General features: G+C 42.9%; 1 protein-coding gene across 6 annotated transcripts in view; it reads left to right on the top strand.

Annotated features, from left to right (window-relative positions):
- Nucleotides 1-23,648, top strand: part of LOC126194689 (LIM domain-binding protein 2) — a 900,697-nt gene that overhangs the window by 860,976 nt on the left and 16,073 nt on the right. For 3 of the 6 annotated variants that reach the window (XM_049932908.1, XM_049932906.1, XM_049932902.1), the window contains exons 5-8: nt 18,149-18,251; nt 18,513-18,685; nt 20,810-21,037; nt 22,031-22,163. In XM_049932908.1, the coding sequence (XP_049788865.1) occupies nt 18,149-18,251; nt 18,513-18,685; nt 20,810-21,037; nt 22,031-22,163 (637 nt within the window). The remainder of the gene's footprint in view (nt 1-18,148; nt 18,252-18,512; nt 18,686-20,809; nt 21,038-22,030; nt 22,164-23,648) is intronic. The other 3 variants (XM_049932905.1, XM_049932903.1, XM_049932907.1) reach the window with 3 other exon arrangements.

The following is a 23,648-nucleotide window of genomic DNA, read 5'->3' as shown; positions in this document are numbered from 1 at the left end:
GACGATGATGCGCAAGTAAAACGATATTTGTCGGTATCCAAGAGGTGACAATCTGGGCAATTAGGTGAGTCTGCCAGTCCAATAGTGTGAAGTCGCTGTCGTGTGGCATATTTTTTGTCGGCGATCTGATACCACTTCGAACGCACCGTGGATGACAGAAAGTTATGGTGTATCGTTTTCCACACTCTTGGCCAGTGAACCGTAGGGTACTTGTTTTCCACCACGTTATGGGAAACAGCCCGCAGAAGGTTGGTATAAAAATCTTTCGACTTTGGTGGACGTGTGGCGGAGAGGTTCGAGCTGACATAGCTGTAATCAAGAATGAAGGTCGACACATGGGAGAGCTGTGGTGCGACGTGCGCAACCGACACCGGCGGGGCGTTAGAGACTGGCATCAGAACCTGTAGTAAACGACCCGTGAGAGAGGTATGTTGACTTTTCCATCGTTTCCTCATGTTGCTCATGTAAAGGGCAGCTGCCCTCGCCCTGACGTTGACCAATCCCAGCCCCCCTTTGTGCACTGGGAGGGTAAGATTGTCGTATCGTACTTTAAATATATGACCTGCGGAAACGTAGTAACTGAAGGCCGCCTGAAGCCGGCGACCTATCTGCAGCGGTAGTGGGAGGACCTGTGCCACGTGGTTGAGTTTTGATGCCACGTAGAGGTTCAGGTATTCAACACGTTGGAGCTGATTCAAGTCGCGGAGCAGGTTCCGTCGCACCATTGCACGTATGATCTGTAATAACCGTCGGTAGCTGTTTTACTTACGTCTTTCTTGAACGTGATTCCCAAATATCGCAGATCAGAAACTGGTGGTAGGGGAGCGAGGGCTTCCGGCCCGAGACCACGCCCAATATCCAACGCCTCCGACTTGTTGATGTTCAGAAAACTGCCTGCGGCCTGTCCGTATCGCTCGGTCCAGGTTAGTACGCTTTGAACTTCGTCATTGGAACGAACCAGCAGTAGCAGGTCTTCAGCGTATGTCCTATAGCGAAAGGTCACGTCCCGCAGCGTGATGCCAGATAGGCGGTGGTTATGCCCCCCTAGGAGTGGCTCGAGTGCGATTGCATAAAGGTAGGTAGAAAGGGGACAACCCTAGTTATCACTGTTATTATTCAACCACGATTCTTATACAAGAAGATATATAAGAATCGCGGTTGAATGCTAACAGTGATAACCAGTATAACGACAACTGCTACCTCGACTCCATAATGGATTATATTAAATCGTTAGTGTCAGGGGGACAACCCTGTCGTAGAGACCTCTTAACGGGTACTGGTCCTACCGTCCTTCCATTGACCTGGACGTGTGAGCTGGCTGCTTTGAACCATATCATTTAAGGTCGCTCTGGATTGTTATTCTTAGATGTTTCGCGATAGATAATGTTTCCAGCAATTTGTCACCGACAGTACAGTTGTACGGTACCGGCAGTGGATTTCTTTTCCTATGTATGCGCAATATGTTATATTTATTTACGTCCAGGGTCAACTGCGGGAGCCTGCACCATTCATCAATTCTCAGCAGGTCATTCTGCAAATCGATACTATCCTCTGGCGTTGCTACTTTCTTATAGACAACCGCCGCATCTGCGAACAGCCTTAAAGAGCTTCCGACGCCATCTACTAGATAATCTACATACAGTGTAAACAGCAACGGTCCTACCACGCTTCATTAGGGTTCTGTGGTACTTGCATTTACATCTGTCGATTTTGTTCCCTTAAGAGCGACGAGTTGAGTTTTGTCTGCAAGGAAAACTTGAATCCAGTCGCAAATCTGGCCCGATACTAGCAAAGCTCCTATTGGTTTTTTTTTTCGCAAAATGGTAGTGCAGCACGGTGTGAGATGATTCCTGAAGGCAACGAACACGGCACCAACCTGATCGCCGTCGTCTACAGCGCTGTGGATCTCACGGAGGTACAGAGCGAGCCGAGTTCGCAAGATCTCTGTGTGCGGAATCATGTTGATTTTTGCAGAGTAGAGTTTAGCTGTCGAAGACGTCATAATTCTTGAACATGAAACATGTTCTGTTATTCTACAACAAATTGACGTCAACGATATTATGTGCATCTGTCCTACGACCCTTCTTGAAAAGAGGAAAAACTTGCGCTTTTCTCCAGTCGTTAAGTACCCTTCGTTGGTTCAGCGACCTACGATAAACTTCCGCTATAAGGGGAACAAGTTCTTTGGCATTATCTTTCCTGGTGCCATCCCACTATTAAGCGACTTAGTTGCTTCCTATTCCGTAATCGGTTATCTCAGCATCTCTCATTTCGACGTTACAATCTTCCGTGGTGAAACAATCTCGAAAGACCGAATTCAGTCTTTCGGCCTTCTCTCTGTTATCTTCCGTTTCGGTGCCTGTATGATCACTGTGTAACTGAGTCGATGATTTCGAAACGCTCAATGATTTTACGTAATACTAGAATCTCTTAGGGTTTTTTGTCAGATCGGTTTACAAAATTTTGCTTTCGAAGTCATTGAACGCTTCTCTCAGTGCTCTCCTTACCCGCTTTTGCGCTTCGTTTAGCTTTTGTTTGTCTTCTCACGAATCCGTGATGAATCTCTAGTTGTTTACATAGCAGTTTTCTAACACGGCTATTAGACTACGGTGGGTCTTTCCCGTCCCTTAAAGACCTTGCCCGGAACATACTTGTCCAAGGCATATTGAAACTGGTTTTGAATTTTTTTTAAACTGTGCTTCACATCTTCGTCTCCAGTACTGAATATTTGATGTTGACTACTCACGTACTCGGTAATTTCTATCCTGTCAGATTTGCTAAGCAAAAATATTTCCCTTCTTTCTTAACATTACATGTAATACCGTTAGTCATAGCTGCTATCACAGCATTATGATCACTGATACTTTCCTCTACGTTAACTGATTCGATACGTTCAGGTCTGTTTGTCGCTCGGAGGTCCAAGACTTTACCTTCCCGAGGTTGTTTTTGATAGTATGACTTTCCCAGTCCATGCCGGGCAAGTTGAATTCACGCCCTATTACAACGGCATAATCAGAAAAGTTATTAATGATATTCTGCAAGTTCTCGTTGAAGCTCTCCACTACCACAGCTCCTGACTCAATTGGTCCATAAAAGCACCCGATTACCATTATTTGATCTACCTTTGATGCTTAACTTCACCCGGATTAACTTCCCTTCGGATTCCGCGATGACCTCGCGAGACATTGTCTCTACATCTACATCTACATATACATCCATACTCCGCAAGCCACCTGACCTTCAGTACCTCTATCGGTTCTCCCTTCTATTCCAGTCTCGTATTGTTCGTGGAAAGAAGGATTGTCGGTATGCCTCTGTGTGGGCTCTAATCTCTCTCATTTTATCCTCATGGTCTCTTCGCGAGATGTACGTAGGAGGGAGCAATATACTGCTTGACTCCTCGGTGAAGGTATGTTCTCGAAACTTCAACAAAAGCCAGTACCGAGCTACTGAGCGTCTCTCCTGCAGAGTCTTCCACTGGAGTTTATCTGTCATCTCCTTAACGCTTTCGCGATTACCAAATGATCCTGTAACGAAGCGCGCTGCTCTCCGTTGGATCTTCTCTATCTCTTCTATCAACCCTCTCTGGTACGGATCCCCCACTGCTGAGCAGTATTCAAGCAGTGGGCGAACAAGCGTACTGTAACCTACTTCCTTTATTTTCGGACTGCATTTCCTTAGGATTCTTCCAATGAATCTCAGTCTGGTATCTGCTTTACCAGCGATCAACTTTATATGATCATTCCATTTTAAATCACTCCTAATGCGTACTCTCAGATAATTTATGGAATTAACTGCTTCCAGTTGCTGACCTGCTATATTGTAGCTAAATGATAAGGGATCTTTCTTCCTATGTATTCGCAGCACATTACACTTGTCTACATCGAGATTCAATTGTCATTCCATGCACCATGCGTCAATTCGCTGCAGATCCTCCTGCATTTCAGTGCAATTTTACATTGTTACAACCTCTCGATGTACCACAGCATCATTCGAAAAAAGCCTCAGTGAACTTCCGATGTCATCCACAAGGTCATTTATGTATATTGTGAATAGCAACGGTCCTACGACACTCCCCTGCGGCACACCTGAAATCACTCTTACTTCGGAAGACTTCTCTCCATTGAGAATGACATGCTGCGTCCTGTTATCTAGGAACACTTCAATCCAATCACACAATTGGTCTGATAGTCCATATGCTCTTACTTTGTTCATTAAACGACTGTGGGGAACTGTATCGAACGCCTTGCGGAGGTCAAGAAACACGGCATCTACCTGGGAACCCGTGTCTATGACCCTCTGAGTCTCGTGGACGAATAGCGCGAGCTGGGTTTCACACGATCGTCTTTTTCGAAACCCATGCTGATTCCTACAGAGTAGATTTCTAGTCTCCAGAAAAGTCATTATACTCGAACATAATACGTGTTCCAAAATTCTACAACTGATAGACGTTAGAGATGTAGGTCTATAGTTCTACACATCTGTTCGACGTCCCTTCTTGAAAACTGGGATGACTTGTGCCCTTTTCCAATCCTTTGGAACGCTACGCTTTTCTAGAGACCTACGGTATACCGCTGCAAGAAGGGGGGCAAGTTCCTTCGCGTACTCTGTGTAAAATCGAACTGGTATCCCATCAGGTCCAGCGGCCTTTCCTCTTTTGAGCGATTTTAATTGTTTCTCTATCCCTCTGTCGTTTATTTCGACATCTACCATTTTGTTATCTGTGTGACAATATAGAGAAGGAACTACAGTGCAGTCTTTCTCTGTGAAACAGCTTTGGAAAAAGACAGTTAGTATTTCGGCCTTTAGTCTGTCGTCCTCTGTTTCAGTACCGTTTTGGTCACAGACTGTCTGGACTCTTTGTTTTGATCTACCTACCGCTTTGACATAAGACCAAAATTTCATAGGATTTTCTGCCAAGTCAGTACATAGAACTTTACTTTCGAATTCATTGAACGCCTCTCGCATAGCCCTCCTCACAATAAATTTCGCTTCACGTAATTTTTGCTTGTCTGCAAGGCTTTGGCTGTGTTTATGTTTGCTGTGAAGTTCCCTTTGTTTCCGCAGCAGTTTTCTAACTCGGTTGTTGTACCGATGTACACTCTGCTCCACTCTGCTGTCGAATTCTATACTGCAATAAATACGCCACCACCATTGGCAACTAGCCTATCCCTACGATAAATATTCCAATCTGAACTTAGGATTTCATTGCTGTTCACTTGGGGTTTCAACTAACTTTCTGTTCCTAATACTATCTGGGCATTATAACTTTCAATAAGCGATACTAATTCTGGGACGTTTCCTTGGATGCTCCTGCCGTTTACTAGTATAATATTAATCTTTTCTGTGTCTTATCTGCGAGGAGAACTTTGTGGCTGATGTATCTTCGATTTTGGCAGGCTATTAGTCTCTGATCCAGAGTGGGCTGGGGGCTCTTCTAACCTTAAAAAAAACCGTGTGTGTGCCACTCGTACTCCACTACCATAGTTACTGCTTCCTGCCTATTCGACACCGTCGCAGAATCGTCAGAGCCTCTCGTTTAGAACTTCCACTCTGCTCCAAACCAGAAGACGGTGATCGACCCTACAAATAGTGACCCTGCGTGCGATGGTAGTTGCCGTCACCAGATCAGCCATCCGTCGTTAGGAACTGAGGATGGGCACAGAACCCAAGCTGGAGGCTTCGTTCGTTCCGACATGTGCCACTATTTGCATCCTGTTGTACCAAGTGCGCTCGATATGGACAGCCTCGACGTTTCGGACAAGACCCCCTCCTCATCCCCCTCCCCGGCAAAGATGCCGAGTGTACATTGGTGTTGTTTCCTGCCCTGTCTGCTGTTCCCAGGAGGAGCTCCGTTACCCGACTATCGTTGGAGCTCCCAGTGACTAGCATACCGTCCTCTGCACTTGTCAGGACTGGGCAGGAAAATCGACCGCTGGCTCAACAGAAGAGGCGTTCCGCACTGGCTCAGTGCTATAAACACTTTGTACCTGTTGCTAGGGCGAAAGACGCCGGGCATGTCGCCCATTCCCTCTTCCGCTTTCTTTTCATTGATGCGCGAACCCACCACTATCTCCGCGCGACCGCTACGGTCGCAGGTTCGAATCCTGCTTCGGGCATGGATGTGTGTAATGGCCTTAGGTTGGTTAGGTTTAAGTAGTTCTAAGTTCTAGGGGACTAATGACCTCAGATGTTAAGTCCCACAGTGCTCAGAGCCATCTGAACCATTTTGAACCCACCACTATCTGTCATTCACTCTTGATTGGAGACGGACCAGCCAGATGTTGCGTATTTGAAGACGAAGCGACGACCAGGTAACCAGGGGATCCCAGTGGCACCAAAGGCGTCACAGATCTCGGTACCAGCGCCCCGATGTCGACGCAGCTTTGAGCAGTAGTCAGAAGCCTGCCAGCTGTTGCCAACGCAGCTTCCAGCAGTTTATACACTGCAACCAATTCTCCTTGTCCGCTCAGAACAAGCGCAGTCCCAAGCTATGTCGAACTGTATAAAAAGACTGAATAAGGTCTCAGAAATACAATCAAAGCTGTTAGGAGTAAGTGAGAAAGTAGGTATAGACCTCCGCAAAAGAGAAAATAACCTAGGTGTGGCGCTACTGAGGCAGCAATGTACGTAAGATTACAGAATAACAAACAACCACTCAAATCTGCTCTTTAGTATTTTCGCTATAGCCTAAGATGGGAAGATCCGCAAGCCCTTAAATCAGAAATAAATTTCCCTACGGACACTGGATGTGTCAACAGTTGCTAGTTACTAGACGCTCTGTTAACACCAAATTTAGTGCAGGAAATACACTCCTGGAAATGGAAAAAAGAACACATTGACACCGGTGTGTCAGACCCACCATACTTGCTCCGGACACTGCGAGAGGGCTGTACAAGCAATGATCACACGCACGGCACAGCGGACACACCAGGAACCGCGGTGTTGGCCGTCGAATGGCGCTAGCTGCGCAGCATTTGTGCACCGCCGCCGTCAGTGTCAGCCAGTTTGCCGTGGCATACGGAGCTCCATCGCAGTCTTTAACACTGGTAGCATGCCGCGACAGCGTGGACGTGAACCGTATGTGCAGTTGACGGACTTTGAGCGAGGGCGTATAGTGGGCATGCGGGAGGCCGGGTGGACGTACCGCCGAATTGCTCAACACGTGGGGCGCGAGGTCTCCACAGTACATCGATGTTGTCGCCAGTGGTCGGCGGAAGGTGCACGTGCCCGTCGACCTGGGACCGGACCGCAGCGACGCACGGATGCACGCCAAGACCGTAGGATCCTACGCAGTGCCGTAGGGGACCGCACCGCCACTTCCCAGCAAATTAGGGACACTGTTGCTCCTGGGGTATCGGCGAGGACCATTCGCAACCGTCTCCATGAAGCTGGGCTACGGTCCCGCACACCGTTAGGCCGTCTTCCGCTCACGCCCCGACATCGTGCAGCCCGCCTCCAGTGGTGTCGCGACAGGCGTGAATGGAGGGACGAATGGAGACGTGTCGTCTTCAGCGATGAGAGTCGCTTCTGCCTTGGTGCCAATGATGGTCGTATGCGTCTTTGGCGCCGTGCAGGTGAGCGCCACAATCAGGACTGCATACGACCGAGGCACACAGGGCCAACACCCGGTATCATGGTGTGGGGAGCGATCTCCTACACTGGCCGTACACCACTGGTGATCGTCGAGGGGACACTGAATAGTGCACGGTACATCCAAACCGTCATCGAACCCATCGTTCTACCATTCCTAGACCGGCAAGGGAACTTGCTGTTCCAACAGGACAATGCACGTCCGCATGTATCCCGTGCCACCCAACGTGCTCTAGAAGGTGTAAGTCAACTACCCTGGCCAGCAAGATCTCCGGATCTGTCCCCCATTGAGCATGTTTGGGACTGGATGAAGCGTCGTCTCACGCGGTCTGCACGTCCAGCACGAACGCTGGTCCAACTGAGGCGCCAGGTGGGAATGGCATGGCAAGCCGTTCCACAGGACTACATCCAACATCTCTACGATCGTCTCCATGGGAGAATAGCAGCCTGCATTGCTGCGAAAGGTGCATATACACTGTACTAGTGCCGACATTGTGCATGCTCTGTTGCCTGTGTCTATGTGCCTGTGGTTCTGTCAGTGTGATCATGTGATGTATCTGACCCCAGGAATGTGTCAATAAAGTTTCCCCTTCCTGGGACAATGAATTCACGGTGTTCTTATTTCAATTTCCAGGAGTGTAAATACGCTAACTCCGAAGCACTGATCTGAACTATACGCTGTGTACTAACACGAGATTTAAATGGCGTCAAGTGACGTGGCGCTTCCGGACAGGAAGCTACCCGAGAATGTCACCTCACATAAAGATATGCACTAACATTCATGTATCAAACTTAGAGTAAGTTAATAAACCCTAGTCTACTCAGAAGTAAGCTAGAGTACCACTAAACTGAACTACACTACAAAGTAAACTCACTCAACACAAACGATCGAAAAATTTGCTAGCTCTTACTACAAGAATAAATAGCACTACTAAAAGCAGTTCAATAATCAGCTAGTGTTCACTTCTGCTTAGAAGAGGCACTAGCCGAAATCTGGATATGCCAAATAAAACCTGCAAACGACTGATTGCTGCGCTCTATAATTTATATATCATATCACTGTTGCGGAATGCACCCACTTTCCTAATGGGAGGTAACCTGACGTATATTTTTCATTTTAATCAGCAGTCACAGTCTTCACAACACAGTACGAACTTGATGAAACAGGTAGCTGAGTGTTGATTCGTGCCGCTCTTGTCGTAACTGTTGACAGAAGATTTCGTGACGCGCGACGAATGTTGCAGAAGGTCGCTGCTATGTAGCCAGGCGGAGTACAGATCAAGTGATGGTGATTATCATTCTCGCTCGTCAACATTTTTTTGTGTACGAAGGAGCCGCATAGGCAGGACACCAGTATTTGTTGGCGAATCACAGTTTGCGACATTGAGAGTTATAGTTGCAGTCAACGAATATTTTGCAGAGTTTGACAGAAGGTATTTTTCTGAGTGGATGAAAGTGCTGGAGGATCACTGGACTAAGTGTTTACCTCTCGGAAAACACTATTTCGAGAAGTAAGGTGAGGTTTTTACGAAACAAACACGTCTCCTTGCTTTTTTACCAGACTTATCAGATAACTGGCATGGATGAAAGTGTACGACTGGCAAGCCGGCAGTGGTAGCCTCCTATGCTATCTGTTGCATGGAGTATAATGTCAATTTGCTGAGCGAAGCAGTGCATTGGTTAAGGCAACGGGCTCTCGTTCGGGAACAGAGAGGCTTAATGCCCCAACCAGCCATCCAGATTTAAGTTTTCCGTGGTTTGCCTACAGCTGTTAAGGCGAGCAGCGGCATGGTTCTTTTCAAAAGGACACGAGCTAGTTTCATTCCTCATAACGATCCATTCCGAGTTCTGCTTTACCTCACGTTAAACGAACGTTAAAACGTTCTTGCATCATCGAGAACCTTTACCATCGATAGCACAGCAGTACACTTCCAGAACTCGTTAATGCTGGTCTGTGTAACACTTCTTACTGGCTTCCGACTTAGCTAGTGATTTTTTTTTAAAAAAAAAGCCTAAGATTAATTAGTGACCGTGGCTAATAGACGAGGGAGATCGGCTCCGAAAGGGAGATCTTGACAACGGTATTCCAAGGCTACACACCAATGTTAAGGTGAGTTAAGGCTGCGTTTTAGTCATAGTTGCTATTGAATTTTAACATAGACAAATGTATTCTTTTTTAACGTAATGAGCCACACAGAGATGATAATAAATCGCCGAAAGCAATAAAACTTTTCCAACACAGCGGAAACCAGTTCCACAATTGTTGATGTATCTGAGAGACACCCGGCAAGAACCTTCAACACGTTCGATTTTGAAGCAAAAGTAATTACATTCAAAGAAACATTCTTGTATTAGAAAGTGTAAGAAAGGGCGAATAATTTAACTCTATAAAAAAACAAATGTGTGTCAAGGAAAGTGACTCTGGTGACAACACATAAACAACAGAAATATATGCTTCTCGTGCATGAAATGTGTTTATAATCTCTTACTTTCAGTGGAATAAGCCGCCAATAAGTCATATTCGAAAGTGTATATTGAACAGGGAACCTAGAAACAACGGAGAGGCTTCTTCGCCGCCCAACACCGATCCCAGGGTTATTGTGCAGTTCGGCCCCCAGTGGGCCTCCTGGCGGATTTTTGCCGCAGATCCGATCGCCTTCCCTCTCGGGAAGCAGCACGTTATACCGCGTGGCTAGCCGGGCGGGCATATTCGAAAGTATTTCTTCGTGAATGAGTTGTAGCTTATGTCACTGAATCAGTGTGATCGGTTGTTTTTACATGTATTACACAATAATTCATGGCTCTTAGTAATTTACTAACGCGTGCAAGGCAAAAATAGCATCTAGTCCCTTAATTAAATAGAGACTAATTAAAAACAAACATTATTCATAATTCGGGAGGACGACGGTTCAATCCCGCGTCCGGCCATCCTGATTTAGGTTTTCCGTGATTTCCCTAAATCACTCCAGGCAAATGCCGGGATGGTTCCTCTAAAAGGGCACGGCCGACTTCCTTCCCCATCCTTCCCTAATCCGATGAGACCGATGACCACGCTGTCTGGTCTCCTTCCCCAAAACCAACCAACTATTATTCATACGACGCATGTGGCTGTTTTCTCACCGCCCGGAGCGCTAATATCGCTCAAGCTGTCAAACGGTAACAACTTTCACACCAGAGAATATCGTAGCTGTACTCATTATACTGCGGTAGTTGTGTGGAAAATTGTTAATTTCAGGAAGCGTTGCATATCGAAGGAGCGGTCTGCATCCGAGTATTATATATCGAACGTGCGACTCTAGAGGCGGCAAATCTGAATACTGTTTACAGCGTTGACATGAGCAACTACAAATGACGAGCGTTTTGTAACAAAGTTATTTACGAAAGGAACTTATTTTACTCGTCAGCCACATTTTCAGCGTGGATAATTTCGTGGGTGGTATAGGCAGCTGGGTGCAGTCCTCTTTCACTTCCATGGCCAGGATGCGCTCTTGATATGCCTCTCAGAAACTTCGGCAGAGTGTCACAAGGAACAGTTTTGCCAAACATCCGTAAATCGTGAAAGTTTAGGTACTGGAGGATATATAGTTCGTCTTGTCTCCCGGTTGGCCGTCTCTCTTAACTGAGCATTTCAGAGAGTTCCTCAACCGCTCACTATTCTTGATTTGGACCATTGAATTGTCGCAAGCGAGGTATTCAGTGGAATGATTCGTAAATTCTTGATCTATGCCTTCTTTTTTCATAGTTTTCTAAGGCTTCCAGCCGTAATTTATAACTTTCGTGCCCGGAAAAATCAAGTGTTTTGTAAGGGTCACTAAGTTTTCTTACCGATAGGGACCGTGCCATTCGTGACAATATCGTAGCATACCTCACGAGAAAAACGTAATAGTTGCAAACTGACTCCAGTTTCTGACCCAGTGGTTTGCAACGTATATTCTTTTACCCAGCACGACACTTTAACGACACTCCTCTCGATGGTTCATTTGGAACTACGAAACCATGTGTTTTCCTTGATGGAAGTTCTTTTCTTGCATTTTGTACGGTGCAACTGAAAAGGGAACTCCACATCGGCGGTCTTCTTAGAGAGTCGAACCCCATTGACAGTCGACGCAGCTCCTCAGATCTTGGTTTGCCATCAACCCATACTCCCAACAAAACTGTAAACAATTGTCTGCGCTACGCAGTCGCGGAATTAACTTTTGCCACGTGAGACTATTCGAACTTGATACTATATCGGTTTCACTCGTTGCTATAAACACGTAAACAGCGTTAATACGACGCTCCGTTGTCAACGCAGAAAACGATATCCATACTTGCACATTTGAGAGTCGCGACCTCTACATGCATCGCTTCTTGGAAATTACCGAAACATTAGTTCAAAACAAATAGATCATTGCCAGCACTGTGGGATGTTAGGGTAGATGAGTACAAAAGCAGAAGTGTTAAGAATAATGAATCCTATGATTTGTTGCTCGGAAAATATAGGTTCAAAATGGTTCAAATGGCTCTGAGCACTATGGGACTTAACATCTGAGGTCATCAGTCCCCTAGAACTTAGAACTACTTAAACCTAACTAACCTAAGGACATCATTCACATCCTTTCCCGAGGCAGGATTCGAACCTGCGACCGTAGCAGTCGCGCGGTTCCAGACTGAAGCGCCTAGAACTGCTCGGCCACAGCGGCCGGTGAAAATATAGGAAATGGTCACGGAGGAAGATTAAAAAAAAAATGATGAATGAAAAGTTACAAACATAAGTATACATAAATATTTATCCTTATGTATACACTATTTAACCGAACATAATCCTTTAGTGCACGTATTATTGCATGACACATTTCGACAGCTGTGACCCAAACACTGTAAGGTGAAACTGTGCTTATAAATTTAGAGTCTTTGAAAGAATTGCCAGTAGCAAGATATAGCCAATAGATAAGCGCTGACTTGGTGCGTCTCTCATTGTATTATTTTGCTTTTTGCTGACCGGCATATGGGTTTCTGCAGAAATTTATCCGTGGCGGAGGAGGAGGAGGGGGGGGGGGGTGCAAGTACCTGTTTATGAGGACGCCACCGTCAGGGGAGAACTGTTTCCAGTAATGTACCAAATGTTGGACTACCAACCCATAAAAAGTTGTGATAGTTTTTTTTGTTGAAGCTCAAATCTCCTAACATGTTTCCTTGAACCAGTTTTTCATCGGCCTTTCTTTCTGCTTGCAATAGCGTAGAGCAATTATTACGGCGGCAGCACGTTTACTGTCGAACATTCCGCTTATTGCATAATATTATGGAGCAGTCCATGGAGAACGTTAATAATACTGCTCAATATTATTGGCCTTGTAGGGACAGCCAGAAGCAGTCTTACACATGTATTCATCGTCAGACAGCGAAATTTATCAAGTGCCGTTGCTGAAAAAGAAGGTAAATTTGAAATTCAATACAAAGTTTAATAATGAATAATATAACAACAAAGGTTTACACTGTTATAATGCTCACTGTACTGAGTGCCGTGTTCAGTGAGGTGACGAGTCATGGGATAGCGATATGAACGTATACAATTACGGTAGTGTCCTGTACACAAGGCGTAAAAGGGTGGTGCACTGGCGGAAGTGTCATGTGTACTCAGAAGAGTCATGTCGCACGACGGGATTTATCAGACTTTCGAACGTGGAATGGTTGTTGGAGTTAGATATATGGGACATTCCATTTCGGAAATCGTTAGGGATTTTATCATTCTGAGACCCACAGCGTCAAAAGTGTGCGGAGAATGGCACATTTCAGGTATTACCTCTCACCATATACAACGCAGTGGCAGACGGCCTTCCCTTAACGACCGAGAGCAGCGGCGTTTGCGTAGATTGTCAGTGCTAACAGACTAGAAGCACTGCGTGAAATAACCGTAGAAGTCAGTGTGGACATACGAGGAATGTATCCGTTAAGACAATGCGGCGAAATTTGGCGTTAATGGGCTGTGGTAACAAACGACCGACGCGAGTGCCTTTGCTAACTGCACGACATCGGCTATAGCGCCACTCTTGGGTGCGTGGCCATATTGGTTGGACCCTAGACGACTGGAAAACCTTAGCCTGGTCAGATGAGTCTGATGGTAGGGTTCGAGTGTAGCGCGACTCCACGAAGCTATGGAAGCTAGTCATGAAGATACTATGCAAGCTGGTGGTGGCTCTAATTGTGTGGGCTGTGTCTAGATGGAATAGACAGGGTCCTCTGGTCCAACCAAACCGACCATTGACTGGAAGTTGTTATGTTCGGGTATTTGGAGATCATTTGCAGTCATTCACGGACTTAATGTTATGGATGACAATGCGCCAGGTCGCCAGGCTACAATTGTCCACGATTTTTTTCAAGAATATTTTTTACATTTCGCGCGAATGATTTGTCCACCGTATCGCCCGACATGAATCCCATCGAACATTTGTGGGTCATAATTGAGAGGTCAGTTGATGCACAACATCCTGCACCGGCAACACTGCCGCAATTATGGACTGGACGGCTGTAGAGGCAGCGTGGCTCACTTTGTCTATAGGGGACATCCAGCGACTTGTTGAGTCCATGCCATGTAGAGTTTCTATGCTACTCCAGGCAAGAGGACGTCTGAGTTCATCAACTCAGTGCATATTTTAGTGCATCCCACGAAGCTGAAAATGACGTTTTAACTGAAAAGTCAAAGTTCACAAAAAAAAAGATAGTAACCCTGTCGACCATGGTTTGATCGAATTCAGGCTCAGGCTCTGCTGGAGAATGGTGAGGAATAAAGTGGGAAGGTCACACAATGAATATGAAAGTTGGCGGTAAAGGGATGCGTGAGTATAAACTTTCTCGTGGGCGAAAAGTGCTTGAATACAGCAGGCAGGGTCAGATGGATGGAGGCTGCAGTCGGAATGCTCTTGTGCGAGAAGATTTGTGCAAGGTGGTCTGCTGTTAAACCAGTCTTCGGATTGAAGACAACAACAACAGTGATAATGAAAAAAGGAACACTTTCTTGATGTTCTTCAACTATTGTGTATTTACCTTAGAACCAGTTTTGAGCTTCTTAGGCCATCAACAGATGACCACTTTATCATTCTCTTAAACGCATTAATTGATTTAGGCACAGTGTTGTTGACTTTGTGCACGTTTCTTTAATCACCAGTACACCAATGTTATTGCATGTTATTTGGATACTTTAGGAATAACTTTATGATGGGAAAAAATCAGCTGTTAGTGTGATGAATGATGACATAAAGAAATATTCATTTAAAAATATTGTAAGTTGTTGAAAGTGGAAAATCGTTTTAACCCACAAAATGCTTCATACACGCTTGGAGGTAGTAACGTGGTGAGAAAATGCATTGTGCCAGTTTGCACTATAACGAAAGAGTGAGTGATACAGAAGATAAAGCACATCCTTAGCGAAATATTAGTTACAGTCAGCAGCAGAAGATCGTCCTCTCTATTCCAACTGGACATCAAATGCAGTACTTCCCACCATGACTTATACTGTACTTTGTGGACAAGTGTGTATTGTGTTAACTGCACACAAAGTGATCCAATGGGAGTGGTTATTGTGTATGATGCAGTTAGGACTACTTCATAAGGGAACGCACGATACATCTTCGTTGTGACCGTAACTTTGCATTTGCGCTATGACAGTGTCCCACTCCACCTGAAGTGGGAATGCACTTGCAGGGAGACAGCAAACCTAGCTTTCATACACATTCTGTAAAGCAATGATTGGAAGAACACTTCAGAGATGCAATAAACTCACCATATTTCTGTGCTGTGGATCATCGTCGGGACTTTGTGGTACTACCCAGTTCATTGCCCAGTGTTGGTCATACTATATGACCAGTACCAGAAAACACAGTAACAGGGAACTGAAGTGATTTGCCTACATTTCAAGAAAATGTCTCTATTGACTTTTGACTCAGGCTGGTTGAAAGTACTTCTCCAAGCTTTGCAAGGAAATAGGATGGAAATGGTGGGATAGCCTACTCTTAAGCCACGACCATAACTCCATCAAATGTTTCTGGAAATAACTACAGAGTTCGCTGCATGCAGAATTACTTCGTCACAATTATTACCCAAGTTTGAGGAAGAGTGTTTTCAAGTTCCATTTTCAGAACTAGCTGTCATGAATGTTTGGAACTGATACCTTGGCATTTTGTTCTGAGACAAGAATTACTCTTGTTTGTCATGAAATGCTGGGAGTATCCTGTCTCATAGATTCGAGCAAGCTGCACGAAAAATTAAGTTAACGGTAGAGTCACTTTGCTATAACTATGTTCTTGATGCGACGTGACACACATTGGTGAAGTTATTCCATGACAGGACTGAAGAGTTGCCTATATACCTTTCATTCACTACTCTGTCAAGTAAAACAAGTGAGTTATCAGAGTTGCAAAATAGAGAAGGTGATCAACTCTCGGGAAAAGGTTGGGAGGGGGGGGGACTGTATTTCCAAAACATTGAAATTCGTGACCTGTTTTGGTGCATGGCACCATTATTTTGTTTGTATGAAGGAGCAAAGATCCCCATGCTGTTGATGTAAGACTGTGCCTGATTGTCAACACAAAGGCAACGTTCTGCAGCTGTTGTTCGAAGAACGTGAGGTAGAGGTGATAGGGTTTTTGTTTTCTCAGGTGACAGAGACTGCTGTTCTTTAAGTGTAAACCATAGTTTTATCACAGAAGAGAATGTGATATATTATAAATAACAGTGCCCAGTGGCCACAGAGGCTGAGGTGACAATGCTGACTGAAGACTGTGCCAGGCAATACTTCGGCATATATTAGAGTTACCTACATATGCATGCTGTAACACAGTGACACCCCTTCTGACCTGTGACCAGATCATTCTGGCAGACTGCACAGCATTCATCCACAGTGATGCCTGTGAGCTACACAGTGCCACAAGACAGTTGGTGACACTGACTGGAGTTTTGCAGTAGAGGTAATGCTCAACCATCTTCCACAGTGTCTCATAAGATGCAGGGAGATAAATCTGTCTTGCTAACATAAGTACTCCAGTATGAGTGTAGTGCAAGCCAAGAGCCTCAACATAGTGCAGATGGGGTCATCTCAGAACCGGGGTCTGCATTCGTTATGTGCCAGCTTCATGTGCGCTCTGTGCACCTGGTTTCCTGTGGTTTTTACTGCTGGCTGAAAGTGCTCATCTTTATAAGGTTCTCCCTTCCAGCAGGGTGAATTTTGTTGTTAGGGAGCTGGCGATACGTAGCACCGGACTTGACAACTAACAAACTGAGGGATCACCAATTGACAAAAGATCTTAGTTTGACTAAAGACTATTAGTTTCTACATAGAAGTTGGAACCAAGCAAGGCTTTCACATAGTGTTATAATAATTTTACACAAGAAGTGATACGTTAATATTTCTTCAATAGATCCTAAGTGACACAGGATGCAAACTACATAACTGTCTCATCCTTTGCCTTTTGTACATACAAAAATACATCTGACACCGACTGACTGCACAGTGTTAAAGGTACTTCCAGTTCTTAACTTGTTATTTAGTTGGTTTGAATATTTTTGAGTATATACACACAAGTTCTTCAATTGGAAACAATGGCTTCATTGCAGAATTAATTGGGACCTATGAAATTATTAATCTGTCCTTGCTGTTACATTGTGTATGTAAGAACCAGCATGCAAAATTTTTGAAATGAAGAAAAGTTAAGATTTAACATCCTGTCAACATGAAGAGTATATTGATTTTTACCTATTTGTGGATATTATTTAAGATACTGTTATTCCCAAGAGTGCTGTCAACAGATACTGCGTATTTCCTGTTGTTTAATTTTATGTAAAAATATAATTATGAAGTTACTACAATTTCATGTAAACCTGCTGCCGGGAGGTTTGTCAAGTACCAGTAGGATAATATGTATCGTCATTTACACGTCATAAGTGTGATGCAGTGCAACAGAAATTTTACATATACCAGTTGCAGTGTGATGACTCTGATTTTCCTGTTGAGGTTTCTTTGTTACCTGACTCTTACAATTGTAATCTTCTTCCTTCAACAAAAGACAGAAAGATCATGTAATTACTGTTCACATGGACGTAAAAAATACTGTTTTTACCACAGTGTGATAGATGATGCGCCAGTGGAGTGCAAAACACCAGTTATAAGCTCAGTGGCATTACTTTCACTTGTACCATTCCTGACAAATATAAGAACGGTTCCTTCGAGAGGTAACTGTGCTAAATGTGGTTGGATGTTCAGTCCCGTGGAAATTTTATGTTAGTAAAATTTTCGTTTGTTGACTGGAAAAGAACTAGACTGAAGAATGCATAAGAAATCTTTACAAAGGTGTAAAATGCTAATGTATTTTTTATATGAAATATTAACATTCCTGAAACTTTCCTGGCTTGTATCTTGCTTCCTCCGAGGCCATTCTAATAATTTCCTTTGTGGCTGGCACACTTAAATGTAGATTTGTAGTTATTATGTAACTGATATAGGAGTGCGCACAGTACTGCCACATTTGCATTGTTTGATGTAAGTTACGGGTGTTAATGTCGTGTCTTTTCTTCTTCTCAACAGGAGAGTGATAATCTCTGGTGGGATGCCTTTGCCACTGAGTTCTTTGAAGACGATGCCACGCTCACACTAACATTTTGTTTAGAGGATGGGCCCAAGAGATACAGTAAGTATATCTACAGTAGGATTTGTGGGATGTCAAAAAAAGTACAAAAATATACTAGCACATAGAACTTGTTTGTGTTCTCATATATCATTTCATGACTATGAAAAATACTGCATATGCAGGAAGAAGTTGATAGATGTTGTTATTGATGTCATTGTATTTATTCATTGCCAGTAAGATTAAACACTGTGAGTTGAAGGTTTTTTTCATGGGTGCCTATGAGTTACTTATAGCTAACTGAAAGTAAACTTTGTGTTTCAGCTATAGGTAGGACACTTATACCGAGATACTTTCGGAGTATCTTTGAAGGTGGTGTGACAGAGCTGTATTATAATTTGAAACATCCTAAGGAGTCCTTCCACAATACAAGTATTACTCTGGACTGCGATCAGTGCACTATGGTGACGCACCATGGGAAACCAATGTTCACAAAGGTACGTTATTAGATATGTCATACATATATACTGATTTTGATGCCTGGCTAATAAAGATTTTATGTTGTTTTTTTCTGTAATATTAGAGAGAATCATTTGCTGAAACTCAAGTGTAACAGCATATGATATGAGAAAATTTTTGAAAACTGTTTTTAAATATGGAAATGTTATTCAGGTTTAGGTAATAACAGATAGTCTGTGATATTTTAATGAAATTATTTGTTGATAGCATTTAAGATTTGTGAGGGTCTTTTTACTTTCAAAAGCAGATGCAATTACCCTCCTGTTGGGTTGCTAAGCCTTAATGCTGCAGAGGCATTTCTGTAAGGTCTCGTACCCGTAGCCTTTATTAGTCTCCCGAGACAAGCACCGTGTAAGAGCCCTAGACAAGCAAAGACGGAAGGAACTGTTCACACTCAGGCATATGGGTATGGTTAAAAGACGACGATGATGATTATTGCTTGTTGATTGCGTATACCATTAAAAGTTTCAGCTTTGAGCTCGAAGGTTTAAGAAGTGTCAAAAATATTTGTTAACACTTAATTTCTACTCCTACATGCCCTATGTATTGCAGCACCATATCTACAGTCACCAAAAGAATTGTAATCTCATCATGAAGCTCTTCCTTATTTGCACTTGCAAAATAATCTTTTAGTATCAGTTCATCACTCTACAATCTCTACATCGGTGTTAATGAAAATGCTGTGATGGGTCAAAAATTCCATAATTACTGCCAGTCTTTTCACATAATTTGTCAAGTTTCACAATCTTTTTTCTTAATTAACTTGGGAAAATGAAGCATTTAACAATTGTTCGTTGAAATGTACCAGGCAATACTGACATAATTTTCATGATACGAAGGGCATGAGGTGGCATTGGAGAAAAAATAGTCAATGAATCAGGGGCTCATTACATGCATTCAAAAGAGCAGAATATTGATTTTAAAAAAGAAGAAATAGAAAAAAGACATGCCAAAATATGAAAATAAACAAGGGAAAAAGAGCCATAAGATGTGAAGGGTATGGGGCAGTGGGGGGGGATATTGGAAGATGTGGCAGAGGCTTAGTAGGTAAGGGGGGGGGGGGAATCATTGAAGGATGAGTTACCACCTGTAGAATTGTGAACTCCCAGTTATTGGACAGCAGTGTAGCAAGTTTCTGTGCTGCAAGGTCTCCAGCTGAAAACTGCTTGTCGCCAGAATGTTTTTACTGCCAGTGACCACTTAGTTTTACAGATTTCATGGCAGGTAATCAGTAAAGAGAAAACAGAAAGCATGCACATGTGCTCTGATATACTGTAAGACATAATTTCTAACCAGATGGATATGGTGTGAAGGCATAGAATGGAAGATAAATGAACAAATTATGTTGTAGAATTAGTGATAATGATGATAGTGTTATAATGGTAAAGACAGATGATTAGTCTCTTCAGTTGATGCTACATGCTAGATAATGTAGACACTGTAATAGAAACCTGAAGGCCTTACTGCATCACACCTCCCTCCCACCTCCCCATAAATATTGCTAGGAAATAAATGGAGTAGATTTCAATTTTTCATGTTGTAGAAGTACATTGGCATAATGTGTGCTAAACACTGAGTAATAGGTGAGTGTTGTAACTAAGATTCTGTCCAATTCATTTAGTTTCTGAGTATTAAGCTTTTTTTGTTGGCCACCAGACAGTTGTAGTCACAGTAACAGACAGTCCATAATGAACAGCATCTGCATTCAGTTATGCACTTCAGACTTTTTTTTTACTTGAAACATACCTTTTTGATGTGACATCTGCATTTGCAACAAACTGTGAGCTAATATCTGTAGATAGTCTTAAAGTTCACACAGTATTTTATTACAGACAAGGGCATAACAACTATTAACAGTACATCAGGATTTTTAAATTCAAATAAACTGCACCATATTAAATCATGCAGGCTTTCATGGTTATTGTTTGTAGAATTCACCTGACAGTTGATTTTCGGGCATATTGGCTATTCGCCACTAGCCATTCACTACATCTAGGTGAATTCTATAATTGTACCAGGTTGAATCACGTTGGTTGAAGGCTTTCTGCTGCCAGTATGATGTGGAGCATTCCATTGATGGCAGGTAATTTATTGTTGAGTAGGCACCGGTTGCTGTACAGGTGTGCACGGAAGGCAGACTCATCCTGGAGTTCACGTTTGATGACTTGATGCGCATCAAGTCGTGGCATTTCGCTGTGCGGACACATCGTGAACTGGTGCCTCGAACTGTAGTTGGAATGCACTCCCAGCAGGACCCGGGAATGCTGGACCAGCTATCGAAGAACATCACACGGCAGGGCATCACAAATTCAACGCTCAACTACCTCAGGGTAAATATATAAATACTATTGGTTGCATGGATTTAAATGGTTTTCTGTCTCTGTGTAACTGTAACTACTTAAGATTTGTAACCTCTTCATATTATTCTCCAGAATGACAGCGATTTGATTCAGAATGAAAATACATTGCGGTGATCTATACTGATTTGCAAGTCTGATTGTAATCATTGGCACACTGATAACCTATTGTATTTGTTCCACTGCTGCTTCATAAATAAAGCAATTTGATTATCGTGGATTAATCTTTGCTCTACTTAACAGTAGTAATAATAATAATAATAATCCCTTAGCATCGTTAAAGTGAACAACAGATGCTTTACATTCTTGGAGATAATGTATCTGTTGAAGTAATGTTGCCAGATGAGACTTGCAGGTATCTTGGAAATATCCAAATATAATGCACCATTCTCATTCAAAAGAAGAAAAGACTAGGTGGACAAAGCACAGGGCATGTTTCTGAGGTTTGCGAAGAGTGAATTTAATTCAAAAAATTTAGCGAAGGTAACATTGCCTTGCAGTTTTGCAATTCATTTACTAAAAGTTCTAGAAGATGAAGGATAAGAAGGAAAACAAGAACCAAGAGTGGAAAGATAATAACTGTGTAGTTGTAGTACTGTTCTGAGTTTAGTTTTCTGAAACCTTAGATGTTGAAAAGATTTTGGATAGACTGTCTCTGTGTGCATCTTTTTCTTATTTTCATATTAGTTTAACACTGCGTGAAAAATAATTAATTTGTAAGAGAATTTTGCCACACTGCTTCATTTCTGATTTGTTTTGCTCAGCAAGCAAAAGTAAGTTAATTCTGGAAATGTCAAAATATGCCCAAAATGTGTTCCTTGGCCAGTTGTTATGATGAACTTCATTTTTTTTTTGTTAGATATCAACTGTGTAATGTATTTTATGTATCATAACACATAATGATAGAATTGTGCAAGGATTAAAGCCCCATAGGCACATTTACACAGTAATTTGTATGTGTTACAGCTATGTGTGATCTTGGAGCCCATGCAGGAGCTGATGTCGCGACACAAAGCTTATGCGCTCAGTCCGCGAGACTGTCTCAAGACCACACTCTTCCAGAAGTGGCAGAGGATGGTTGCCCCGCCGGGTAAGAGAGGTAGATTCATCTTGGCTGGTTTCTCTGAGGGTGTGCAACATCAGCTGTGTTGTGCAGTTAACAACACAGTGGTTTCTGGTCAATGGATGTCACAAGGCACTTATTTTAAGTCGTGTGTAATATAAACCTCTGATACAGATTAAACAATGGAAAGTACAGTCTGGAATATGAGAAGGATAGATTGCTACTCATGCTGAGTTGCAGACAGGCACAACAAGAAGTCTGTTACACACTAAGCTGTAGGCCAAAGCCTTCTTCAGAAAAGAAAGCACAAACACATTCACACAAGCAGGCACATTCTGCGTGTGGGTGAGGTATGCTGGCTTGTGTACCATCATCTTTTTTTTTTCCTGTCTGCAACTGAACGTGTCATCCTTTCCATAATTCTTGTGATACAAATTATGTAGAGTGAAGTATTGGTACTTCATTTCTTGATATGTTGATGGTCCATTATGAAGACAGGGGAAAAATGAAAATTATTTTATATTTCATATTTCCTACTTCCAGTGCTTGCCTGTGCTCTCACAATGTACTCTGTGACTTTTTCAAAGGGTGCTGTATGAACTTGACACATGTAAGCATGAAGTTTTTTGTGATTATTTCACATTTTTCTCTTCAAGTGGGTGCTCTATGTGTGTAAAATCTGATATTAGTTGTCATTACTTACTTTCGCCAACAGTAAGTTTTTCCTTGTGATTTTCATCTGTACCTGTTATGTAATCTATCTTTCTCATGAGCAATGTCGTGCATAAAAGTAAACAAGTCTCATAAAGCTAAATGAAAGTTTGTTGTGTTATAATCAACCACTCAGGTTTCTGGACTGTGAACTAACACACACACACACACACACACACACACACACACACACACAGAGTTTTATTTGTGTGAAGATACAAATCTGATAACAACATTCGCCTGCTGAAATTCTCGTTTGTTTCTTTTCTTTTTAATTGATTTGCAATAGACAGTATGTAGTTACTATATTAACTTGTATTAAGAATTAGAAAATTTAAAGATATAAATACTTCATTAAATTAACTTCAAAGCTCTCTTTAGGAAATAATGTATGTTGTTGTTGTGGTCTTCAGTCCTGAGACTGGTTTGATGCAGCTCTCCATGCTACTCTATCCTGTGCAAGCTTCTTCATCTCCCAGTACCTACTGCAACCTACATACTTCTGAATCTGCTTAGTGTATTCATCCCTTGGTCTCCCTCTACGATTTTTATCCTCAACGCTGCCCTCCAATGCTAAATTTGTGATCCCTTGATGCCTCAAAACATGTCGTACCAACCGATCCCTTCTTCTAGTCAAGTTGTGCCACAAATTTCTCTTCTCCCCAATCCTATTCAATACCGCCTCATTAGTTACATAAATAATGTAAAGAGTAGAAAAAAAATGATACTGTGCACTCTGAATCAACAGTTCATTTTCCAGATCTGAGGAAGAAGGTAGTGTAGATCTAAAAGACAATAAAGAGCAGGTCA

The sequence above is a fragment of the Schistocerca nitens genome, chromosome 7 (assembly GCF_023898315.1).
Source record: "Schistocerca nitens isolate TAMUIC-IGC-003100 chromosome 7, iqSchNite1.1, whole genome shotgun sequence".
Taxonomy (NCBI): Eukaryota; Metazoa; Arthropoda; class Insecta; order Orthoptera; family Acrididae; genus Schistocerca; species Schistocerca nitens.
Note: the sequence above shows the minus strand (reverse complement) of the source record. Positions and strands in the feature narration are given on the sequence as shown.